Source organism: Schistocerca piceifrons, chromosome 3 (assembly GCF_021461385.2).
Source record: "Schistocerca piceifrons isolate TAMUIC-IGC-003096 chromosome 3, iqSchPice1.1, whole genome shotgun sequence".
Lineage (NCBI taxonomy): Eukaryota > Metazoa > Arthropoda > Insecta > Orthoptera > Acrididae > Schistocerca > Schistocerca piceifrons.
Window position 1 is genome coordinate 168,900,426 of NC_060140.1, and position 22,743 is coordinate 168,923,168.

Below are 22,743 nucleotides of genomic sequence, written 5' to 3' on the forward strand. Positions count from 1 at the left end.
TTCACCAAAATGTCTTATTATTGCCTCTTTTTACTATTTCCTAAGTATTTCTAACTCGTTTAATATTTTCCACACCAAAATTCTAATGTGACATACTTGTCGCACCAGGCAACAGACAGTATAAAATATTGGATACCAGATCACGTTGTTAAGATTTTAATTTAATTTGTAGGTTCTAGCTGCAAAATCTCTTATTTTTATTTTTTTATGGGAAATTCTATGTTGAAGAATGAATATATTAATACTTTTAAATGCAATTATTTATAATTAATACATATAGAATGAAGTAAATAACTGATCATCATCATACAGCTGCAAGTCACCATATGTATCACCATTCTGCACAGAGACATTGTTATATGCTATAAAACAGCAGCTGGCTCACTAAAGAGAACATTATGCAAAATTGTTAATTCCTTTTCACAATAAAACAGAAATAAAACCAACTGAAATTACCACCAAACTCAATTTTTCAGTTTTTATGTGTGAAATCTTCTCAAACAACACGTATGACACCATATTGACACACATCTTGCATCGTCCTTGTTTCTTTCCATATGGGCCAAAGATCATACTTCTCCTTTGGCAGTCAGTAACTGGCAGAACTGCTGTGGCAACACTCTCACTCTGACGTGTCGTCTTTACTTGGGTGGCCTCACTTTGATTCGTCTTTCTCTGTCCACCTGCTTAGCTGAGTGGTTGTATGCTTGTGTTCCATGCAGTGGGCCCAAATTCAATTACCGGCCGGGTTGGAGATTTTCTCTGCTTGTGGACTGGGTGTTGTGTTGTCATTATCATCATTTCATCCTCATCACTGGCACTCCAGTCGCCCAGTGTGGCATCAATTGCAATAAGACTCACATTCGGCAGCCCAACTTCCTCGGATGGGGCCTCATGGACGGCAGTGCCATACGATCATCTCATTTCATTTCATTTCATTTCATTGTCTTTCCCTGTCAATATTAGTACACCCCAAATTCTGTTTGGGATTTATTCAGTGAAATATGTCATTCTTCAAGAAACTTGCAGCCCTTACAGTATTTGAACCAACTATTGACTACTGCAACTTTAATTGAATGCCAGAAGACGAATAAACACCATCTCCTTGATTTTATGTGGTATTTGTATAGTAGTGATAGCATGCCCATCAGATCCCAGTTTACGATACCTGTATTGTTGATATTGATAACAGCTGATCTTGGAACTTACATTCTCTTTGTGATTTGCCACACACATTTGCTTTATCCTGTAACAACACCAATGTAAGATGACAGCAGAATAACAAGTTTGATGTCATACTATCTCACTACAATGAATTACCCTGTGTGGCCTACTAGGCTTGCTATAGGTCCTCATCTCGGCCTTCGTGTCTTTTTCATTCGGCAGACCACAGTCTTTCAGTCTATTTGTTCTTATGGTTCCAATGAAACAGATACCTCTATTCATCAGATACTGGGCAAGTATATTGCTCGTAAAGAAGTTGTCAGCACGTACCTTGAAATTGCAGTTTTCTGGCAATGTGTCTTAATTTTATGACAAATTCACAGGCAACCCCTTTCCCTGCCACTCTCTTCATTTTTACATTTTCACCTGGTGCACCCTGACAAAATCTCAAAGTAATACACTCCTGGAAATTGAAATAAGAACACCAAGAATTCATTGTCCCAGGAAGGGGAAACTTTATTGACACATTCCTGGGGTCAGATACATCACATGATCACACTGACAGAACCACAGGCACATAGACACAGGCAACAGAGCATGTACAATGTCGGCACTAGTACAGTGTATATCCACCTTTCGCATGGAGACGATCGTAGAGATGCTGGATGTAGTCCTGTGGAACGGCTTGCCATGCCATTTCCACCTGGCGCCTCAGTTGGACCAGCGTTCGTGCTGGACGTGCAGACCGCGTGAGACGACGCTTCATCCAGTCCCAAACATGCTCAATGGGGGACAGATCCGGAGATCTTGCTGGCCAGGGTAGTTGACTTACACCTTCTAGAGCACGTTGGGTGGCACGGGATACATGCGGACGTGCATTGTCCTGTTGGAACAGCAAGTTCCCTTGCCGGTCTAGGAATGGTAGAACGATGGGTTCGATGACGGTTTGGATGTACCGTGCACTATTCAGTGTCCCCTCGACGATCACCAGTGGTGTACGGCCAGTGTAGGAGATCGCTCCCCACACCATGATGCCGGGTGTTGGCCCTGTGTGCCTCGGTCGTATGCAGTCCTGATTGTGGCGCTCACCTGCACGGCACCAGACACGCATACGACCATCATTGGCACCAAGGCAGAAGCGACTCTCATCGCTGAAGACGACACGTCTCCATTCGTCCCTCCATTCACGCCTGTCACGACACCATTGGAGGCGGGCTGCACGATGTTGGGGCGTGAGCAGAAGACGGCCGAACGGTGTGCGGGACCGTAGCCCAGCTTCATGGAGACTGTTGCGAATGGTCCTCGCCGATACCCCAGGAGCAACAGTGTCCCTAATTTGCTGGGAAGTGGCGGTGCGGTCCCCTACGGCACTGCGTAGGATCCTACGGTCTTGGCGTGCATCCGTGCGTCGCTGCGGTCCGGTCCCAGGTCGACGGGCACGTGCACCTTCCGCCGACCACTGGCGACAACATCGATGTACTGTGGAGACCTCACGCCCCACGTGTTGAGCTATTCGGCGGTACGTCCACCCGGCCTCCCGCATGCCCACTATATGCCCTCGCTCAAAGTCCGTCAACTGCACATACGGTTCACGTCCACGCTGTCGCGGCATGCTACCAGTGTTAAAGACTGCGATGGAGCTCCGTATGCCACGGCAAACTGGCTGACACTGACGGCGGCGGTGCACAAATGCTGCGCAGCTAGCGCCATTCGACGGCCAACACCGCGGTTCCTGGTGTGTCCGCTGTGCCGTGCGTGTGATCATTGCTTGTACAGCCCTCTCGCAGTGTCCGGAGCAAGTATGGTGGGTCTGACACACCGGTGTCAATGTGTTCTTTTTTCCATTTCCAGGAGTGTATAAATAGCCAAAAGCTCCTGCGTTACCCCACATTTTGTATCCCCACCTTACAAGGCTGTTTTGCATAAACTGTTTTAAGATGCTTCTGCCTTAATCACTGCTTCATTGACACTGTGGTGTTGTTCTGGAACTTCATTCAAACTATTTTTTCTGGACTGATTCAGCCGTGGTTGAATTGTCCAGAGCCTATCACTAGTTTTAGTTTCATCAGTTACTAATAAATTAATTTTGATGTGAAAGACACTCAACAATTTTTCCAAATGTGTTTAGTCCTATGACATTACAAACCAATGGGTTAGCATGTGGGTCTCCTAGGAGTAGCGAATGCTAGGCTTTGAGCAAGTCCCATTCTCAGGTACATTCCTAACATTTGTTTCAGTTGTGCCTTGCTTATTTCACTGTTATTCTGGTTTTTGTACATTGTACTGATTTTTATTGACGTACGAAGTTGTGAAGCGTATCATTAGTCACCAAAATAGTCTGAAATATTCAAGAGGACTCATTAATACAGTAGGAGTTGATGCAGGAACAAATGGCTGAATGACTGGAGCAAAATTTCCCTTCTTCCACTGCAGTTAATCAAACTTTTCTGCAACATTGTCCCCCTCCTGTATGGACTCTTCAGTTTCCATGTAAACAATCTTAAGCATCATTTTGACACACAAAAACATTTTATAGAATTGAAAGTACAGGGTTTTCCAGAAAGGACTTTTCAACTTCTAAAATTCTTATAAATTAATTGATAGTACCTACAAAGGTGATTGTAGTATCAATTCACAGGAAAATACGTCAAGTTTTGTCGCGTAGTTCGCTTGTGCCGAATTGCACTGTAAGACACGCTTCCAGCAGTTGCGTTACAGATGGCTGTCTTCACTGGACTCGAGCATGCTAGCTGTGTGTTTTGGTTTGAACAATCGACATCTGCGACTACATTTCAGCGTAATTCCCATATCAAGTATGCTAAAGGTCCTTCTAGTAGACCTACAATTTATGAGTGGCATAAATTTTTTGTAGAAACAATGTGCTCGGTAAGACATGGGAAATCAGGTCGTTCAAACACATCTGACAGGATAGTGTAACGGGATATGTTACAACAATTTTTGATACCACAGATCGGCCAGGATAACCAAGAGCGAAATGTTTACGTCATGATAAATGGTGCACCACCCCACTACCTGGCTGACGGCTGGGATTTTCTCAGCGACCTCTTTCCAGGTCTATGGATTGGCCATGATGCGCCAATTGCATGGCCCCCACATTCCCCAGATCTGACACCACTTTTTTTTTATTATGGAGATTCATCAAGGATATCGTGTTTGTACCTCCTGTGCCAACTTCTCTACCTGAACTTACAGCAAGAATTTACGCTGCCACTGGGCAACTTACATCTGCAGTACTACAGCAAGTTTGGAGAAGAAATTGACTCCTGAGGGAGATGTGTACAGGATAACCAACGGAAGCCACATACAACCTCTTTAGTTTAAGGTAAAAAAAAAACACAACTTGATGTGTTTCTCTACAAAATAGCTCTAAACCCAACTCTATCTTCTTTCAATAAATTTATACGGATTTTTAAGTTGTTAAGTCCTTTTTGAAACACCCTGTGCTACTTCAGTGGATAGCATTCCCAACCCCTACTACAGAACGGTATAGAAAAGTTATTCCGTTCCCAAACAATATCAGCTATTTGCAGTATGACCACATAAAATAATATATTTCAACAAACTGCGATAATACGAAGGCAATGAAGGCACAATATTACCTGGCATGAAATGGCTGTCCATAGCAGTGGTCAGATGGCGAAACTACCTCAGAACGCTTTGACCCACGCGATTCATTTGAACGCCACAGGAGATTGCTAGGGAGGCGTTAACAGATGTGTCACACCAGGCATTGAGCAGGAAGGAAGCACTTCGAACCCAGTGTGAAAGACATTTCATGCAGGGCACTAGATGATTAAGAAATTAAAGATCGAGGCCAAAGCTTGTTTGATTTTATAGAACCTTTACTCTTAGTTACTATCCTTCTCCTTTTAAATACTTTTTACAGAAATAGTATTGAAATACTTTTCCGAAATGGTTTGTCGGAAGAAGGAATGAATTAATGGTTACATTAGTTAGCTGCAGAAACGTGTGCCTGGAGAGAGTGTACATTTGGCCGACGGTGAGCTGGAGAGGCTGGCATGCCCTCAGCATGAAGACGAGCAGCACCCGCCGGAAACGAACCCCGCATTCGGGCCACCCGCTGCTGAAGGCCGACGTCGCCAGCCGCTCGCCCTGGAAAGTTTACCTGCTTTGCTCATGGCTACCAATCGGTAAGCAATAGCTCTTTCGTGATGTGCAAGTAAGAGACCTGATTGGTGTCGGATAAAAGAAAAGGCGAAGGAATGCGGAGGACTGTGTGTCGCAAATTGCTTCACTTACGGCGTGTTTCAGAATCACTGAAGTAAAAGTGTACGTATCGAGATTAGTATCAAAATGCGGGAAAAAGTAACAAATTTTTTATGAGATGGTTTGTCAAAAAATAAGAAATAAACCAGATTAGAGACACATCTGATGCGAAACACTGCACAGCAAATGAGACTGCAGGGCTACATAATCCATCAGACAAAACTCTCTGCACAACTCTTTAACAGTCTAAGATTTTAAGTTAAACATTGAACTTTAAATTATCACTCATCACCTCGCCTGTAGTACATTACTTTGAGCATAATTCAAACGCGTGTCCAATAAACTGAAGAGCCAAAGAAACTGGCACGCATGCCCAATATCGTATAGGGCCCCCGTGAGCATGAAGAAGTGCCGCAACACGACGTGGCATGGACTCTGCTAATGTCTGAAGCAGTGTTGGAGGGAACTGACACCATGAATCCTGCAGGGCTTTACATAAATCCCTAAGAGTACGAGGCAGTGGAGATCTCTTGTGAACAGCACATTGCAAGGCTTCCCAGATATGCTCAGTGATGTTCATGTCTGCGGAGTTTCGTAGGCAGTGGAAGTGTTCCTGGAGACACTCCGTAGCAGTTCTGGACGTGTAGGGTGTCGCATTGTCCTGCTGGAATTGCCCAAGTCCGTCGGAATGCACAATGGACATGAATCGATGTAGGTGAGCAGAGAAGATGCTTACGTACGTCACCTGTCAGAGTCGTATTTAGACGTATCAGGGGTCCCATATAACTCCAATTGCACACGCCTCACACCATTACAGAGCCTCCACCAGCTTTAACAGTCCCCTGCTTACATGCAGGGTCCATGGATTCATGAGGTTGTCTCTGTAACCGTACACGTCCACCCGCTCGATACAATTGGAAACGAGACTCGTCCGACCAGGCAACATGTTTCCAGTCATCAACCATCCTATGTCGCTGTTGACGGGCCCACGCGGTGCGTAAAGCTTTGCGTCGTGCAGTCATCAACGCTACAAGTGTGGTCCTTCCGCTCAGAAAGCCCATATCGATGATATTTCGTGAATGTTTCGCACGCTGACACTTGTTGATGGCCCAGCATTGAAATCTGCAATCAGTTTGCGGGAGGGTGGCACTTCTGTGACAGTAAACGATTCTCTTCAGTCGTCGTTGGTCCCAGTCTAGCAAGATTTTTTTCCGGCTGCAGCGATCTCTGAGATTTGATGTTTTTCTGGACACTAGATATTCACGGTCCACTCGTAAAACGGTCGTACGGCAAAATCCCCACTTCATCGCTACGTCGGAGATGCTGTGTTCCATCACTCGTGCGCCGACTATAACACCACGTTCAAATTCACTTTAATCTTGATAACCTGCCACTGTAGCAGCAGTAACCCATCTATCGTCTGCGCCTGACACTTGTTGTCTTATATACAGGTTGCCGACCGCAGTGTCGTATTCCGTCTGTATTTGAATGTGCATGCCTATACGAGTTTCTTTGGCGCTTTATTGTATGTCTCTAATCTATTTTACTTGTTACTTTTCGACAAATCTTTTCACAAAAATTTGAGCCTGCTACTTCAATTTTTTATTCAGAATTGTTTTTACTAAAGTTAAGTATCACTCCAATGTGACTTTTCATGCGCAAAATGTTAGGTCTTGATGAGATAAAGTTTTTAACACTTCATATACACTCATGCTCATAAATTAAGGGTAACCGCAGAATGTGGTGCCACACAACGTGGTACTACACAAAACTGGCGCTAATAGCATAGGCACACACACGACACACATCTGTTAAGTCCACGGTATTGGTGATAAGTTGAGAAAACCATCCCGAAAAGCATGTGCTACAAAACGCCACTGTTTCCTGCGCATGTACCCCGACATCAATATGGGATATGATCACCATGCACACGTACACAGGCCGCATAACGGGTTGGCATACTCTGGATCAGGTGGTCGAGCAGCTGCTGGGGTATAGCCTTTCATTCTTGCACCAGTAGTCCAGTCAAATTGCAGAAACACCGTGCAAAAGGTGGGGTAGAAGAGTTTATTTTTTCAACTCTTTCATATGGTTGGAAATATTAGAAAACCGAGTTTTGCTAACAAAATTTCGCTTGGGAAAACTTTCTGCAGTCAAAAAACTTGGAAAATTTCGGCCTTTTTCCGTTTTTCCAAAATATCTCAGTTTCATTTGCTCCTATCGCTTTAACGTCTATTTTCTTTTTTAAAGAGCACAAAATTCTCTACAAATTTGATTGTTGCCATTTTCTTCTACTCCCAATATCTAAGGCGCTACAGCACCTCAAAAAATACCAATTTTTCAAATTTTGAGCATAGTGGCAAGATACCTTATTTTTGAACACTATTTTTTAGTTTCTGTTTGTGTAGTATAAATATATTATACATCATGTTATATGTTGGAATTTACCACCTCACTTTCAAGTATTCAATCTCTCTGTATGCAATATGAGGATTGCTGGGCACCAAAACTATTGTGATTCTTACATCACTACCTGAAGTTCACTATGGGCCACCTCAGCCCTGGTATTTGTAAAACTATAAATATAAAAATAAATCATTAAGAGACAAACACACAAACACACAAACACACACACAAACAAACACACAAACAAACACACAAACACAAACACACACACAAACACACAAACACACACACACACACACACACAAACAAACACACACAAAATAAATTGTCTCAGGAAACTGAACTATTATTAGCTGCAATAGGCAACATAATTAGGTAGGCAATTATTCTTGTGTATAAAAGCCACGAAGTTGACATTAAAAATAAGTAGCTTTATTACAATTAAAATGCATTGTCAGTTACTAAAAAATGTTGACAGTTCTGGGTGTGTGATACTTGTAATATCGCACATTAGCGCACTTGAGACATATGAGCATAACTTCCAACGTTTTGATGGGCCTGGTTCCTCAGTGTCACCAGAAATACCTTGGGACACGGATTCAGGGTCTGTAACTAGAGTTGATCCCAGATTGACCTCTTCTTTAAACAGCGAGCCAGCCTCAGCAAGTTCATTGATTTCGTCAGCAGTTTCCTCAACATCCTCCATAACATCTTCTTCACTGTCTTCATATAAAAATTTTTGCACGTTTTCACAGTTGACCCCAATACATTTCTTGCAAATTGAAGAACATTTCAAACCCGCTTTTCTGCAGGAGCACGTTCCACTACAGTTCAGCTTGCATGAGCATGAAACAATGTGAAGAAGTGCTTCAGGTGCTGGATCTTGGCTCATTATAACGGGTATTGGACCGTGGTCACTGATTCCAGCCCCATTTCTCAGGAGGTTTCCAGTTTCCCATCCAACTTTGGACTAGTTGGTAAGTCTGTAACGAATGATGTTGTGCAGCATCTAGTGTAGGCGGCGACCGTGCAAGATTCAGTTTGCTTTTTGTGGCAGACTTGACGAATAGCTGGTACCGCAAATGGTCTAGTGTGTGGGAATTGCTGACACCCCCACTATACAATGCGATAGTAACCTGTTTTGTTGCTGTTATTATTTCTTCAAGGGTAACATGTGATTTATTGAACGTGCAAAGTGCTGAGGTTAGGTGTTCATTTTTCGCAACAATATTGCAGTACTTAATTTTTCCTTGACCAAAAAAAGCGGATGTTGTGTCACATCCGCTAAAGGCGTGAGTGAACAGAATATATTCACCGTCAAACTTTTAAGTTGCAGTGGAAAACCACTCGTCTTCTGCATTTCCTCTTCCTGGCTTTAAGAAAACTAAGTTTTCAATGCCTTGCCCCAAACCGGTCATGAGCACAAGCAGGTCATCATCATCTCCTACAATGACAACACTTACAAAATCTTTGATTCTTGAAATGACAGATGTTACAATCGTAACGTCAGCATCTTCTTGTGGCTGGTGCACTTCAACGCTACACTCCAGAAATTCCTTTTTAAGAAGTGTGATCAAACGCATCTTGTTTCGTTCGTTGTACAAGAACTTGTCCTGATTCAACCACAACGTCAACCGAGGAATGTTTTTGGGACCTACGAATTCTCTCAGCACTCTTTGTGCTACATTTGTCTCCCTCACATGGATACCCATCAAATACAATAGCAAATTGAGATCCAAATTGACGTTGCAGGTAAGAAACATAGCTTTGGGCTATTGACTTGAAGCAAACATTTCGAGTCCAAGTCACTTTGTGGATAAGGTACCCTCCATCAAAATGTCGTTTGGCATATGGCAGTCTTAACTGCTTGGTTATAAAGTCATCAGGATTCCCTTTAGCACATAAGAAGCATTTCTCTTTGAACTTCAACGGACCTTTTTCCTGCGACCGACGTAGCACGCCTGTTGGTTCCTGAGGATGTCGAAGGCTAGCTGCTATCATTCTCTCATTAATGTACTTCTTGTAGCATCCTTCATGCACCATCACTTCACTGAGCGTCTTCAAAAAATGGGTGTGAGCAGACTCCCTGCATTTAGCACTACAATCGATAAGTGTGCTCAGTCCTTTCTTTTTCACATTGCATCCACCACTCACCACAGTTTTTTCGCAAATGAAACACAAATTCATGTCAGACATACTCATTTTCAGCACCACAACATATACTGAATGGAAGCGACTCCAAACTGTAGGGCCCTTATTGTTGTGTGCTAATAGCTGTCAGCGTACTGTGAACAATCACCAGAGATCATCGCCTTCCGCCCGCCAAAGAATAAATACGCTTTTGTCCGCTAAAGAACAACTCCTACATTTTCTTATAACTGATCATTAACGTCAATCAACTGTAGAAAATGTACAGCACCTGCTTGCAATCGTATTACATATTGTAACTCAAACTTCACGCGATCCGACGTGAATGTGTTCGTAGTAACTGAATATGATGCTGTTTGTCCTGGCCCTGCAGCAGAGTGAGATGGTAAATTCCAATGAATAACATGATGAGTAGTATGTTTATACTACACAAATAGAAACTGAAATAGCAGTGTTCAAAAATTAGGTAATTTGCCACTTTGCTCGAAATTTGAAAAATTGGTATTTTTTGACGCACTGTAACGCCTTAGATATTGGGAGTAGAAGAAATGGTAAAAATCAAATTTGTAGAGAATTTTGTACTCTTTAAAAAAGAAAATAGACGTCAAAGCGATAGGAGCAAATGAAACATATTTTGAAAAAACTGAAAAAAGTCCGAAATTTTCGAAGTTTTTTGACTGCAGAAAGTTTTCCCTAGAGAAATTTTGTTGGCAAAACTTGGTTTTCTAACCTTTCCAACAATATGAACGAGTTAAAAAAATAAAATCTTCTATCCCACCTTTTGTAAGGTACAGGCTTTTTTTCTGACTGTTTCACTGGACTACAGTGCCTGTCGGAGCTCCTGAAGGGTCCTAGGCGTTTGAAGACGTGCAGCGATATGTCGACCAACAGCATCCCAAATGTGCTCGATGGGGTTTAGGTCTGGAGAACAGGCAGGCCACTCCATTCGCCTGATATATTCTGTTTCAAGGTACTCCTCCACGATGGCAGCTCGGTAGGACCGTGCGTTATCATCCATCAGGAGGAAGGTGGGACTCACTGCACCCCTGAAAAGGCGGACATACTGATGCAAAATGACTTCCTGATACACCTGACTTGTTACAGTTCCTCTGTCAAAGACATGCAGGGGTGTACGTGCACCAATCATAATCCCACCCCACACCATCAAACCACGACCTCCTTACAGGTCCCTTTCGAGGACATTAAGGGGTTGGTATCTGGTTCCTGGTTCACGCCAGATGAAAACCCGGAGAGAATCACTGTTCAGACTATACCTGGACTCGTCCGTTAACATAACCTGGGACAATTGTTCCAATGATCATGTACTGTGTTCTTGACACCAGCCTTTACGGGCTCTCCTGTGAGCAGGGGTCAGTGGAATGCACCTTGCAGGTCTCTGGGCGAATAAACCATGTCTGTTCAGTCGTCTGTAGGCTGTGTGTCGGAAGACAACTGTTCCAATGGCTGCGGTAAGGTCCCGAGCAAGGCTACCTGCACTACTCCGTGGTCGTCTGCGGGCACTGATGGTGAGATATCGATCTTCTTGTGGTTTTTCTTTTTTGTTTTTTTTTGTTTTGGTTTTAGGGCGCAAAACTTCTATGGTCATTAGCGCCCAGCCCGTGACTTAGGAAACAGTAAAAAACCGAATTTGAAAACCAGCAGCAATGGGAACAAAGTCATAAAATTGGAGAAACTAAAAGCAGAAGGAATGCTTAAAAATCCACTACAGAAAGGGGTTGGTTGTCCCCAAAAAAAGCTTCAAATGACTGACGTCATTTCACTGTCACTAATAAACTGGAGAACGCGGTCGGCTGAGCGCGTGTCATCTGCTAAAATCGACGATAGATCAGGCGATAGCTGTAGACGGGAGCGTAACGGATTAAAATAGGGGCATTCAATTAAAAGGTGTCTTACCGTCCACAGCTGAGAGCAGTGGGGACAGAGTGGGGGAGGATCGCCGCTTAAAAGATGTCGATGGCTAAAAAGACAGTGCCCTATCCCGAGTCTAGCTAAAATTACCTCCTCCCGACGACGCGTTCGGGAGGAAGAGCTCCAAGCGCAAGGAAGGGCTTTCACTTCCCGCAATTTATTATGGGGAAGTGTTGACCAATGCGCATGCCATAAATGAGCAACTTTGCGACATAAACCGCTCCGTAGATCGGTGAAGGGAAGCGACTGAATAGCTGGCCGAGGAAGAGAGACTGCAGCCTTGGCCGCTATATCGGCCGCCTCATTCCCACAGATACCAGCGTGTCCCGGGAGCCAGAAGAACGCCACCGAGACGCCCCCCAGGTGGAGCAAGCGCAGACAGTCCTGAATCCGGTGGACCAGAGGGTGCACAGGATAAAGAGCTTGGAGACTGAGGAGAGAGCTGAGAGAATCTGAGCAGATTACGTACTGTATCCGCTGATGGCGGCGGATGTAGTGGACAGCCTGGAGAACAGCGTAAAGCTCCGCAGTATAAACCGAACACTGGTCGGGAAGCCGAAAGTGATTTGGGGTGTCGCCAACAATATAGGCACTCCGTACACCTAACGATGTTTTCGAGCCGTCGGTGTAAATAAATGTGGCGTCCGTCATTTGTGCACATAGAGCAGCAAATGCCCGACGATAAACAAGTGTAGGGGTACCATCCTTGGGAAATTGACAAAGGTCACGGAGCAAGCAGATCCGGGGATGGAGCCAAGGCGGTGCTGTACCCCAAGTTGTCAAGGTGGTTTTAGGAAAGCGGAAGGAAAGAGAATGGAGCAGTTGACGGAAGCGGACTCCCGGGGGTAGTAGGGAGGAGGAGCGGCCTGCATACCCTACATCAAAGGAGGCGTCGAAAAAAAGGTCATGGGCTGGAGTAGCAGGCATGGAAGATAGATGGCTAGCATAACGACTCAGAAGGACTGCTCGCCGATTGGACAGCGGAGGTTCAGCAGTCTCAGCATAAAGGCTTTCCACAGGGCTGGTGTAAAAAGCTCCTGACACTAAACGTAATCCATGGTGGTGGATAGAGTCGAGACGCCGAAGAATAGACGGCCGAGCAGAGGAGTAGACTATGCTTCCATAATCCAATTTCGAGTGCACTAAGGCGCGATAGAGGCGGAGAAGGACCACTCGGTCCGCTCCCCAGGAGGTACCATTCAGGACACGGAGGGTGTTAAGGGATCGCAGACAGCGAGCCGAAAGATAGGAAACGTGGGAGGACTAGCACAGTTTTCTGTCAAACATAAGACCCAAGAATTTAGCGACGTCTGAAAACGGAAGGTTGACAGGGCCTAGATGTAAGGAGGGCGGAAGAAACTCCTTACGTCGCCAAAAATTAACACAAACGGTCTTACTGGGTGAGAAGCGGAAGCCGGTTTCGATGCTCCACGAGTGGAGACGATCGAGACATCCTTGAAGACGTTTTCCAAGAAGCTGTAGTAGATCGCAAAATCGTCCACAAAGAGGGAGCCCGAGACATCAGGAAGGAGACAATCCATAATTGGATTAATGGCGATGGCAAACAGTACAACACTCAGCACGGAGCCCTGGGGTACCCCGTTTTCTTGGGAGAAAGTACGGGAGAGAGTAGTGTTCAGCCGCACCCTAAATGTGCGCTCTGCCATAAATTCGCGAAGAAAAAGGGGCAGCCGGCCTCGAAAGCCCCAAGAGAACAGTGTGCGGAGGATGCCTGTCCTCCAACAGGTATTGTATGCTCTCTCCAGATCAAAAAATATTGCTACTGTATGGCGTTTCCGGAGAAAGTTGTTCATGATATAAGTGGAGAGAGCAACAAGATGGTCAACTGCAGAACGATGCTTTCGGAATCCGCATTGGGCAGGTGTTAAAAGACTGCGGGATTCCAGCCACCAAGCTAAACGGTAATTCACCATACGCTCCAAAACCTTACAGACACTACTCGTGAGAGAAATGGGGCGATAGCTAGAGGGGAGATGTTTGTGCTTTCCAGGTTTCGGAACGGGAACGACAATAGCTTCCCGCCATCGTCTGCGAAAGGTACTGTCGGTCCAAATTCGATTACAAAGGCGAAGGAGGTAACGCAGACTATGGGTTGATAAATGCAGCAACATTTGGATATGGATACCATCCGGTCCTGGGGCGGAGGAGCGCATGGAGAAAACAGTATTGTAGCTTTCGTGATTTTGAGAGGAGAAAGCAAGATGTCGCACTTCCGCTGCACGTTTCTTCGGGAGAAACGCTGGCGGGTAATTTGAAGAGCTCGAAATCTCAGCAAAGTGCTGACCCAATGAGTTAGAAATTGCGACGGGGTCCACTAAGGTATCATGCGCGACAGTGAGCCCAGAGACCGGGGAGAAACTAGGCGCGCCTGAGAACCGTCGAAGCCGACTCCAAACTTCCGAGGAGGGAGTGAAGGTGTTAAATGAGCTAGTAAAGAATTTCCAGCTTGCCTTCTTGCTATCGCGGATGACGCGACGGCATCGCGCACGGAGCTGCTTATATCGGATACAGTTGGCCAAAGTTGGATGGTGACGGAAAATGCGAAGAGCACGTCGCCGCTCACGTATTGCGTCACGGCATGCCTCGTTCCACCAAGGAACTGGGGGGGCGCCGGGGCAATTCGGAGGTGCGTGGTACTGAACGTTCCGCAGCTGTAAGAATAACGTCGGTAATATGTGTGACCTCATCGTCGACGCTGGGAAAGCGACGGTCATCGAATGTCGCTAGAGACAAAGAAAGTGTCCAATCGGCTTGGGCAAACTTCCAGCGTCGCGAGCGCATATATGGCAGTTGAGGCTGCAGTCTAAGGACACATGGAAAGTGGTCACTCGAGTGTGTATCATAAAGGGCGAACCATTCGAAGCGCCGAGCTAGCGGAACAGTACCGACCGTAAGGTCCAAATAAGATAAATTTGTCGTGGAGGCAGACAAAAATATGGGGACCCCAGTGTGAGGCAAACTAGATCCGCTTGGTGGAAGACGTCTAGCAATAGTGAGCCACGTGGACAAGGATGTGGAGATCCCCAAAGCGGGTGGTGGGCATTGAAGTCCCCAACCAGCAAATAGGGGGGTGGAAGCTGACCAAGAAGATGAAGGAGATCAGCTCGCGCCATTGGTGTGGACGATGGAATGCATACCGTACAAAGAGAGAACGTGTATCCAGAAAGGGAAAGACGGACGGCGACAGCTTGGAAGGAACTTTTTAAGGGGATTAGGTGATAATGGAGAGTATCATGGAGAAGAATCATGAGTCTTCCATGGGCTGGAGTGCCTTCAACAGAGGGGAGATCATATTGGACGGACTGAAAATGAGGGAGAACAAAGCGGTCATGGGGACGCAGTTTTGTTTCCTGAAGACAGAAGATGACCGGCGAGTAGGATCGTAAGAGGATCGACAATTCATCCCGACTGGCTCGAATGCCGCGGATATTCCAGTGGATAATGGTCATAGGGTGAACAGAAAATGGAGGAACGTGACCAAGGGTGCTGTCAACTCAACGACTGCTCAGAGCTTGCGACCGACAGCATGGAATGGCATTCAGTCGAAGGCAGAAGATCCTGATCCATAGGTTGGTCAGGAGCAGCTCCTGCCACCAGCGATCGGCCGGTTGACCGGCCACCAGCAGTGCGCCTCGGCGACACAGAAGACGGCCGAGGGCGATTTCCGCCAGGTGGTGTTGTAGATGGGACACGCCTTGGCGGAGAAGGAGAGGAACTGTGTTTCTTTGTAGCCTTCTTGGAAGTATGATGTTTAGATGAAGGAGGAACCGATGGTTGTGAAGTTGCGGTACGTAAAAACTCTTCACGAGTATGCTCTTTTTTTCGAAGACTTGGAGTCTGACTTTTGGGCTCGAGATTTAGCAGAACCCGACGAAGGGTGAGCCATAGAGTGGGCAGGCGAAAGTGGTGAGGTTGAACGGGCGATCTTTGCGCTGGCCGATCTGACGACCGTGGTACTAAAGGTGAGGTCGCAAGTCTGCGTGGCCGCCTCCTTTGTTGGCCGAGGAGAAGCAAGGACAGTGCTGTGTTTTCCTGTCTGAGGCACGGTGGGCTGTCGACTGGCGAATAATTTTCGAGCAGCAAAGGTCGACACCTTTTCCTTCACTCTTATTTCCTGGATGAGCTTTTCGTCCTTAAAAACGGGGCAATCTCGAGAGGAAGCAGCGTGGTCACCCATACAGTTGATGCAGCGAGGGGATGGAGGTGGACAAGCACCCTCATGGGCATCCTTGCCACACGTAACACATTTGGCCGGATTGGAACAGGACTGGCTGGTGTGATTGAACCGCTGACATCGATAGCAACGCGTAGGGTTTGGGACGTAAGGGCGAACGGAAATTATCTCATAGCCTGCTTTGATTTTCGATGGGAGTTGAACTTTGTCAAATGTCAAGAAGACAGTGCGGGTTGGAATGATGTTCGTGTCAACCCTTTTCATAACTCTATGAGCAGCTGTTACGCCCTGGTCAGACAGGTAGTGCTGAATTTCTTCGTCAGACAATCCATCGAGGGAGCGTGTATAAACGACTCCACACGAGGAATTTAAGGTATGGTGCGGTTCCACCCGGAGAGGGAAGGTGTGGAGCAGAGAAGTACGCAGCAATTTTTGTGCCTGGAGGGCACTGTGTGTTTCTAACAACAGGGTGCCATCCCGTAATGTGGAACAAGACTTTACAGGACCTGCAATTGCGTCGACACCTTTCTGAATAATGAAAGGGTTGACTGTGGAGAAGTCGTGACCTTCGTCAGACCGAGAAACAACAAGGAACTGTGGCAACGATGGAAGAACCGTCTGTGGCTGAGACTCAGTGAACTTACGTTTGTGAGCAGACATAGTGGAAGGTGAGGAAACCATTGCGGAAGAATCCCCCATGATTACCGGCGTCTCCGATGGCGCGCTCCTCCCTTGTGGGGGCCCTCATTGAGGGCACACCCGCCTTAGGTGATTGTTCACACCTCAGGTCACACCTCCCGACAAACGGATGGAGGGACCAATCGGCACTTTCGGAAGGTATCAGCTCGGGTAATCACCCCTCCCTGGGTCTGGCCATTACCAGGGGGTACGTACGTGTCCTACCTGTCTACCCGGGGCGGGGAATTACGTGTTACCCCGTCACCGGCTACGCATGGAAGTGCGTGGGTCGGCCTTCAGACACGCACAGGGAGGAAAAAAGAGAAAGGGAAAGGAAAGAAGAGGGGGTCTCAAACGCCGCAGCAGAGAAAAGGGCAAAGAGAAGAGGGAAGGACAGAGGACAGAGGAAGGACGAGGACTTGCAAGTGTAGAAAGCAAGGAATTTGGAACAGTTTCGAGCGTCCGTCTCCGGACGTAGGCACAAACCATACTCCCAGAGGGGGGAGAAAGGGAAGGAAAGAGCCAGAGGTGAGGGGGGGGGGCGAAGATGGGGGATGGGGAAGGATGCGGAAAGGGAAGGGAAGGTATGCAGCCTGGAAAGGGAGGGGGGCCACATTAGCTCGGGGTCCCGTGCTCGCTACGGACGTGTCCACAAAAGAGTTGTGGACCCCCTGGGAGGGGGGTCTTCTTGTGGTGTTTTACACTGTGGACGTCCCGTACTGTAGCGCCTGTACACGTTTCCTGTCTGCTGGAATCGTTGCCATAATCTTCAGATCACACTTTGTGGCACACAGAGGGCCCGTGCTTCAACCTGCTGTGTTTGACCAGCCTCCAGTCGCCCTAGTATTCTACCCCTCATAACGTCATCAGTATCTGTTCTTTGAGCCATTTTCAACACACAGTCTCCATTAGCACGTCTGAAAACGTCTGCACACTTACTCGCTGCACCGTACTCTGACATGCACCAACACACCTCTGCGTATGTGGATTGCTGCCCGTGCCACCGTGCGACGACCGCAGGTCATGTGCACCGCATGGTGATACCCCAAGGTGATTTAAACCCGTAAACCGCCCACCAGAGCGTTTTTTCACCATGTATCAGAATTATTCTTTATTTATGAGCACGAGTTTAGTTAGATAGTAGCCGCTTTTCGTTAAATATTCCAATTTCTCCTCAAATCATTAAGATTTATTAATTAACCTGATTACTTTCGAACAACTAAATCTTTCTTTGCTAAACAAGACCTCACGCTGGTCCGTTTGATTACCCATTTCTCCACTTGCCACTATTCGTTTGGCTATGAAAAATCGGACAAAAATCCATTGCGTAATTTGTAGGGAGACTTTTTTCGTTCGGCTCGAATTTTTTTTTTTTTTTTTTTTTTTTTTTTTTTTTTTTTTTTTTTTTAAAAAGAGGTTGCGGAGAAGATACGAATAACGGTTAAACTATAGCCCAATCGTTGCCCGTTCAGGCCCGTTCAAGTGGCAGTTGCAGTACGCGCGTACACCTGCTATTCTACAGAAGCAAGCGAGAGACATAATTTGCAGAATTTGTCGCTTACCACCACCTCCAGTGATGACTGCTCACATCAAAGGGAATAAAAACACACTAAATAACTTGCCACGATCATGTTTAGTACTTGCATTGGCTACGAAGTTCACAGCAGAACGCTCAGAACACTACTGAACACACACTGCCTGTCGAAAAATGTGCGACGTAGGTTCGCGGAACAAGCCTAAACTTGACCACGATACACGTAACGGAGACTTTAGTCACCAACAATATATTCGCCTCGTGGAAGCAAAAAAAGAAGGGACATGACACTATAGACTTACGCTGTACGTTGCTTTGAACCCAGTGTGGGCGGTGTCTCCCGCCAGCTTAAAGAGCCCAAAACATTAGCAGACTGCTTTTACAGTTGTTTCTGTTCATTATTTCTGTCGTGTGCACCCAACAGCTCTTTTAAATACTAATTACAGTGCTTACATGAGTAACATAGTGTCAGGGAGGCAATTTGGAACGTTTACGGGCGTTAGCTGTAGTAATACGATACATCGGACCTCGTTAATATAACTTGTTTTTTTCCTGGATAAATTTTGAATAACCAAGAAGAGAAGGTTATGATGTGAAAAAGATGCTTTCGTAACCCACGTAATTTCACTTTTACTGTATTTGTATCGATAACAAATTAAGCTGTAATTCCGAAACCAAAGCTCTTTTTTTGCTGGTACCGCTTGTTGTTCGATACATTTTCAGTTCGTATACACATTTTTAACCTCCATTTTTGCAAACAACGTACCTACAAGTTTTTTGTCAGCCCATAAACGTGTAAAATGAGGAAAGAAGCAAGGCGATTATTGAAATATCAATTTCTTATGGAAGAACTACGTCTCCACATAATCTAAGCACCAGATTTTATATGGAATACGATCACGGAAGTCGATAGTTATTCCCAGCTGTCGAAACTGCATGTGGGCACGTCAGAGGGTCATCATTGCGATGAACCATAGAGGTATAAATGTGGTGAACCCAATGGTTTTGGGTTACATAAGACGGCGGACATTGGTTTGCGACTTCCATGATTCTCCGTTATTTACAACAGGCTGCCAACGCTGGGTAACTTTTCGACTCCGCTACTGCAGAAATCACGTGGTTTTGGGGCCCATTTTCATCCGGAAAGGAATTTCCTTGAAGGTTCTTCGACAGAGAGCGGGAAAGGTGAAAATCCGAGCGCGCAAGATCAGGTGGTTGGTTGGTTGGTTTGTTGGGGGAAGGAGACCAGACAGCGAGGTCATCGGTCTCATCAGATTAGGAAAGGATGGGGAAGGAAGTCGGCCGTGCCCTTTGGAAGGAACCATCCCGGTATTTGCCTGGAGCGAGTTAGGGAAATCACGGAAAACCTAAATCAGGACGGCCGGACGCGAGATTGAACCGTCGTCCTCCCGAATGAAGATCTGGTGAATAAAGTGGGTGCGGAGTGGCTTCTCATCCCAACTCATGTGTACTGTTTGTCAGTCTAGCAAAATAACTCCTGTATACTGTTTATCAGTCTAGCAAACTGCCCCCGGGCACTACCATGGAACAGCATCACTTCATGCATTATTTCTAGTCGTTGTTCTTGGAATGCGTCTACAAGAAATGCCAGTACTTGACAGTAAATATCAGGAGTGATGGTTACACCTCGGGGAAGCAATTCGTTACACACCACACCATCGCTGTTCCATAGATAAATATCTTTTGTGGACGAGCGCACGTCTTAGCTTAGGGAGTTGCTGCTTTGTTCTCAACCATTCTTTTCTTTTCCTTATGTTAACGTGAAGACATTTCTCATCACCAGGATACAAATGAAGGGCTTATTTCAATAGTGGTACAAGTCAATTTTTTTTCATTGTTAGATACAGAGTCCTAAAGTTAATTGAGCGCTGAAAAATCTGCAGCTTACATACCAGAAATATTCAAGCATATGGCTTCTTGCTAGAGGTGAACCTTTCTGTTTGTTTGGATCATTAATTCCAGAAGAATTATAGGCAGAAAGGTGGAGGTAATGGACTTGTAAATAACATTGATCATTTGAAGGGCTTATTTCAATAGTGGTATGTGCAAGCAGAGATGCATGCCACAGGCTGATTTTTGTGATTTTGGCTTAGAGCATGCATACGTCGCACTGTGGTGGAATGATCACAGTTAATCTCACCTGCCAGTTCTCGAGTAACTGATGTAGATCATTGTGGATTTATGCGTTTAAACGATCTTCATCAAACCCTGAAGGCCCTCCTGAACGTGGAGAGTCACTAACCCCAAAACGATCCTTGTTAAAACGAGAAAACCATTTTCTTGCCGTGCTCTGACCAATGTACCAATGGCATTATCTCCATACACGGCGCCAAAGTTTCTGGCTGCCTCCGCTGCTGGCAAGTCTCTATCGAACTCAAACAGAAGAGTATGTCGGAAATGTTCCGATTCCCCCACTAGTCACTCCTTTTTTCAACGTCCACAGCTCGATTCACTATCACCAAATGAGAAAATGACAATATGTAAACTCAAATAGCAACAGCGAACAACAAATTAAAAACGACAATCGATAAATTAACCCATAGCAACCACGATAGCAACACGCAAAACAGAAACGCCACCAACTTATGCACCGACTTAATACGAGTACATGTGGCAACGCTAGCGCAGTGCAATCCATCACAAATTGTCAGAGGTGCAAAAGACAGAAAGTTGAACCTGAATGACACAGCCGAGGTACGTTCTACTTTTAATGTATTGCTGAATATTTGAAACAGGTAACAACACATAGTTCGAATGGACATTACCGAAATACCTCATGCTTTGATTAAAACGAGGAGGATGTGAATAAGTGCATTAATGCCCAATTGTAATACAAGCACCGTATATACAGAAATAAACCGCATTTTTGTACTCTTAATAATTCCTGGCCTACATTTTTTGATTTAATTAATTCCAAAGGAATAAAAACGTAACCAAGTTAGAAGATAGCTGGGATCACTTGAGATGCAAAACACAAGTTCAGGATGTCGTAGATGGAATACGAAGGAAGTTAGGCACAATCACGCACATAAGACGTGGTGGTATTACTCCGAATAGTACACGCATTGAAATTCGTTGCAAATGGTTCAAATGGCTCTGAGCACTATGGGACTTAACATCTATGGTCATCAGTCCCCTAGAACTTAGAACTACTTAAACCTAACTAACCTAAGGACATCACACAACACCCAGTCATCACGAGGCAGAGAAAATCCCTGGCCCCGCCGGGAATCGAACCCGGGAACCCGGGCGCGGGAAGCGAGAACGCTACCGCACGACCACGAGCTGCGGACAAATTCGTTGCATTTATTAATATGTGGCGTAGTTTGCTATATGTTGATTAGTTCTATTTCATGTCACTTAAAAAAAATGTCAGTTTACAATTTTCAAAGCCGCCAGTCTTTTTCTATCGGACTACTGAGAACTAGTTCAGAAAGTTATGAACCTCTTCTTTCCCCTCGTCGTCGGAGCTGAATCGCTTTCCGGCCAAATGTTCTTTTAACTTGGGGAACAGGTGATAGTCACTAGGCGTCAAGTCAGGACTATAGGGTGGGTGGGTGGGTGATGATGTTCCACTGGAACTATTGCAGGAGAGCAACGGTTTGCCGAGCTATTTGTGGGCGAGCGTTGTCATGGAGAATGTATACGCCCTTGCTCAACATTCCTCTTCTCCGGTTTTGAATTGCTCGTTGGAGTTTTTCCAGAGTCTCACAGTACCTGTCAGCGTTAATTGTGGTCCCAGCGATTCAGCTACGACGACGAGGTGAAAGAAGTTCTGAACAGCATGGCGGCGAGCTTGTATGACATGGGCATACAGAAACTGCCACAGCGTCTACAAAAATGTATCGACAGAAATGTTGATTATGTAGAAAAATAGCTAAATGTTCAAGCTGTAAACTGATGTAAATCACTGCAGAAATAAAGAGGTCTACGTACTTATAAAAAAAATAGGAGGCCTTACTTTTGGGATTGCCCTCGTATAATCAGCATCGGAGTTTTACAAAATTGTGGTAATAGTAACGATCTTCTGAAAATAATTTAGTCTCGTGACAAACAGAATCGAATCGTTTAGTTTTTACCCCTCGGAAAAAATGCTCTCTACCCATCAGTCGGCAAAAACTCTCTCAATCAAGCACAAGTGCCGCCTTACAAATTTCATCTGTGACCTGGTATTGTTGCCTTTGCGAAGAGGATCGTGTAGCTCGTATGAGGCTTTGTATTTAGTGCAACAGTTACGTTCATAAAGAGTATGTTGGACTAACAAAAATTGATTCAAAGCCCTAAGTGTGAAAATTAATTTATTTTCAAACTGGAATGATATTACCACATTGTATCCTAGGTTTATGTTATTTAATTCCATGTCAACATTTGAAAAACACATTATTTATTACTGACTTCAAATGCAGCTTTTTTTGTTTGA

At 45.4% G+C, this 22,743-nt stretch overlaps 1 protein-coding gene across 1 annotated transcript in view; it reads right to left on the bottom strand.

Annotated features, from left to right (window-relative positions):
- Nucleotides 1–267: 267 nt before the first annotated feature.
- LOC124788490 (odorant receptor Or2-like) overlaps nt 268–22,743 on the bottom strand; it is a 471,428-nt gene continuing 448,952 nt past the window's right edge. Inside the window, exons 4-5 of the mRNA XM_047255759.1 lie at nt 5,134–5,298; nt 268–339 (exon numbers count right to left, since the gene is read on the bottom strand). Of these exons, the coding sequence (XP_047111715.1) occupies nt 268–339; nt 5,134–5,298 (237 nt within the window). The remainder of the gene's footprint in view (nt 340–5,133; nt 5,299–22,743) is intronic.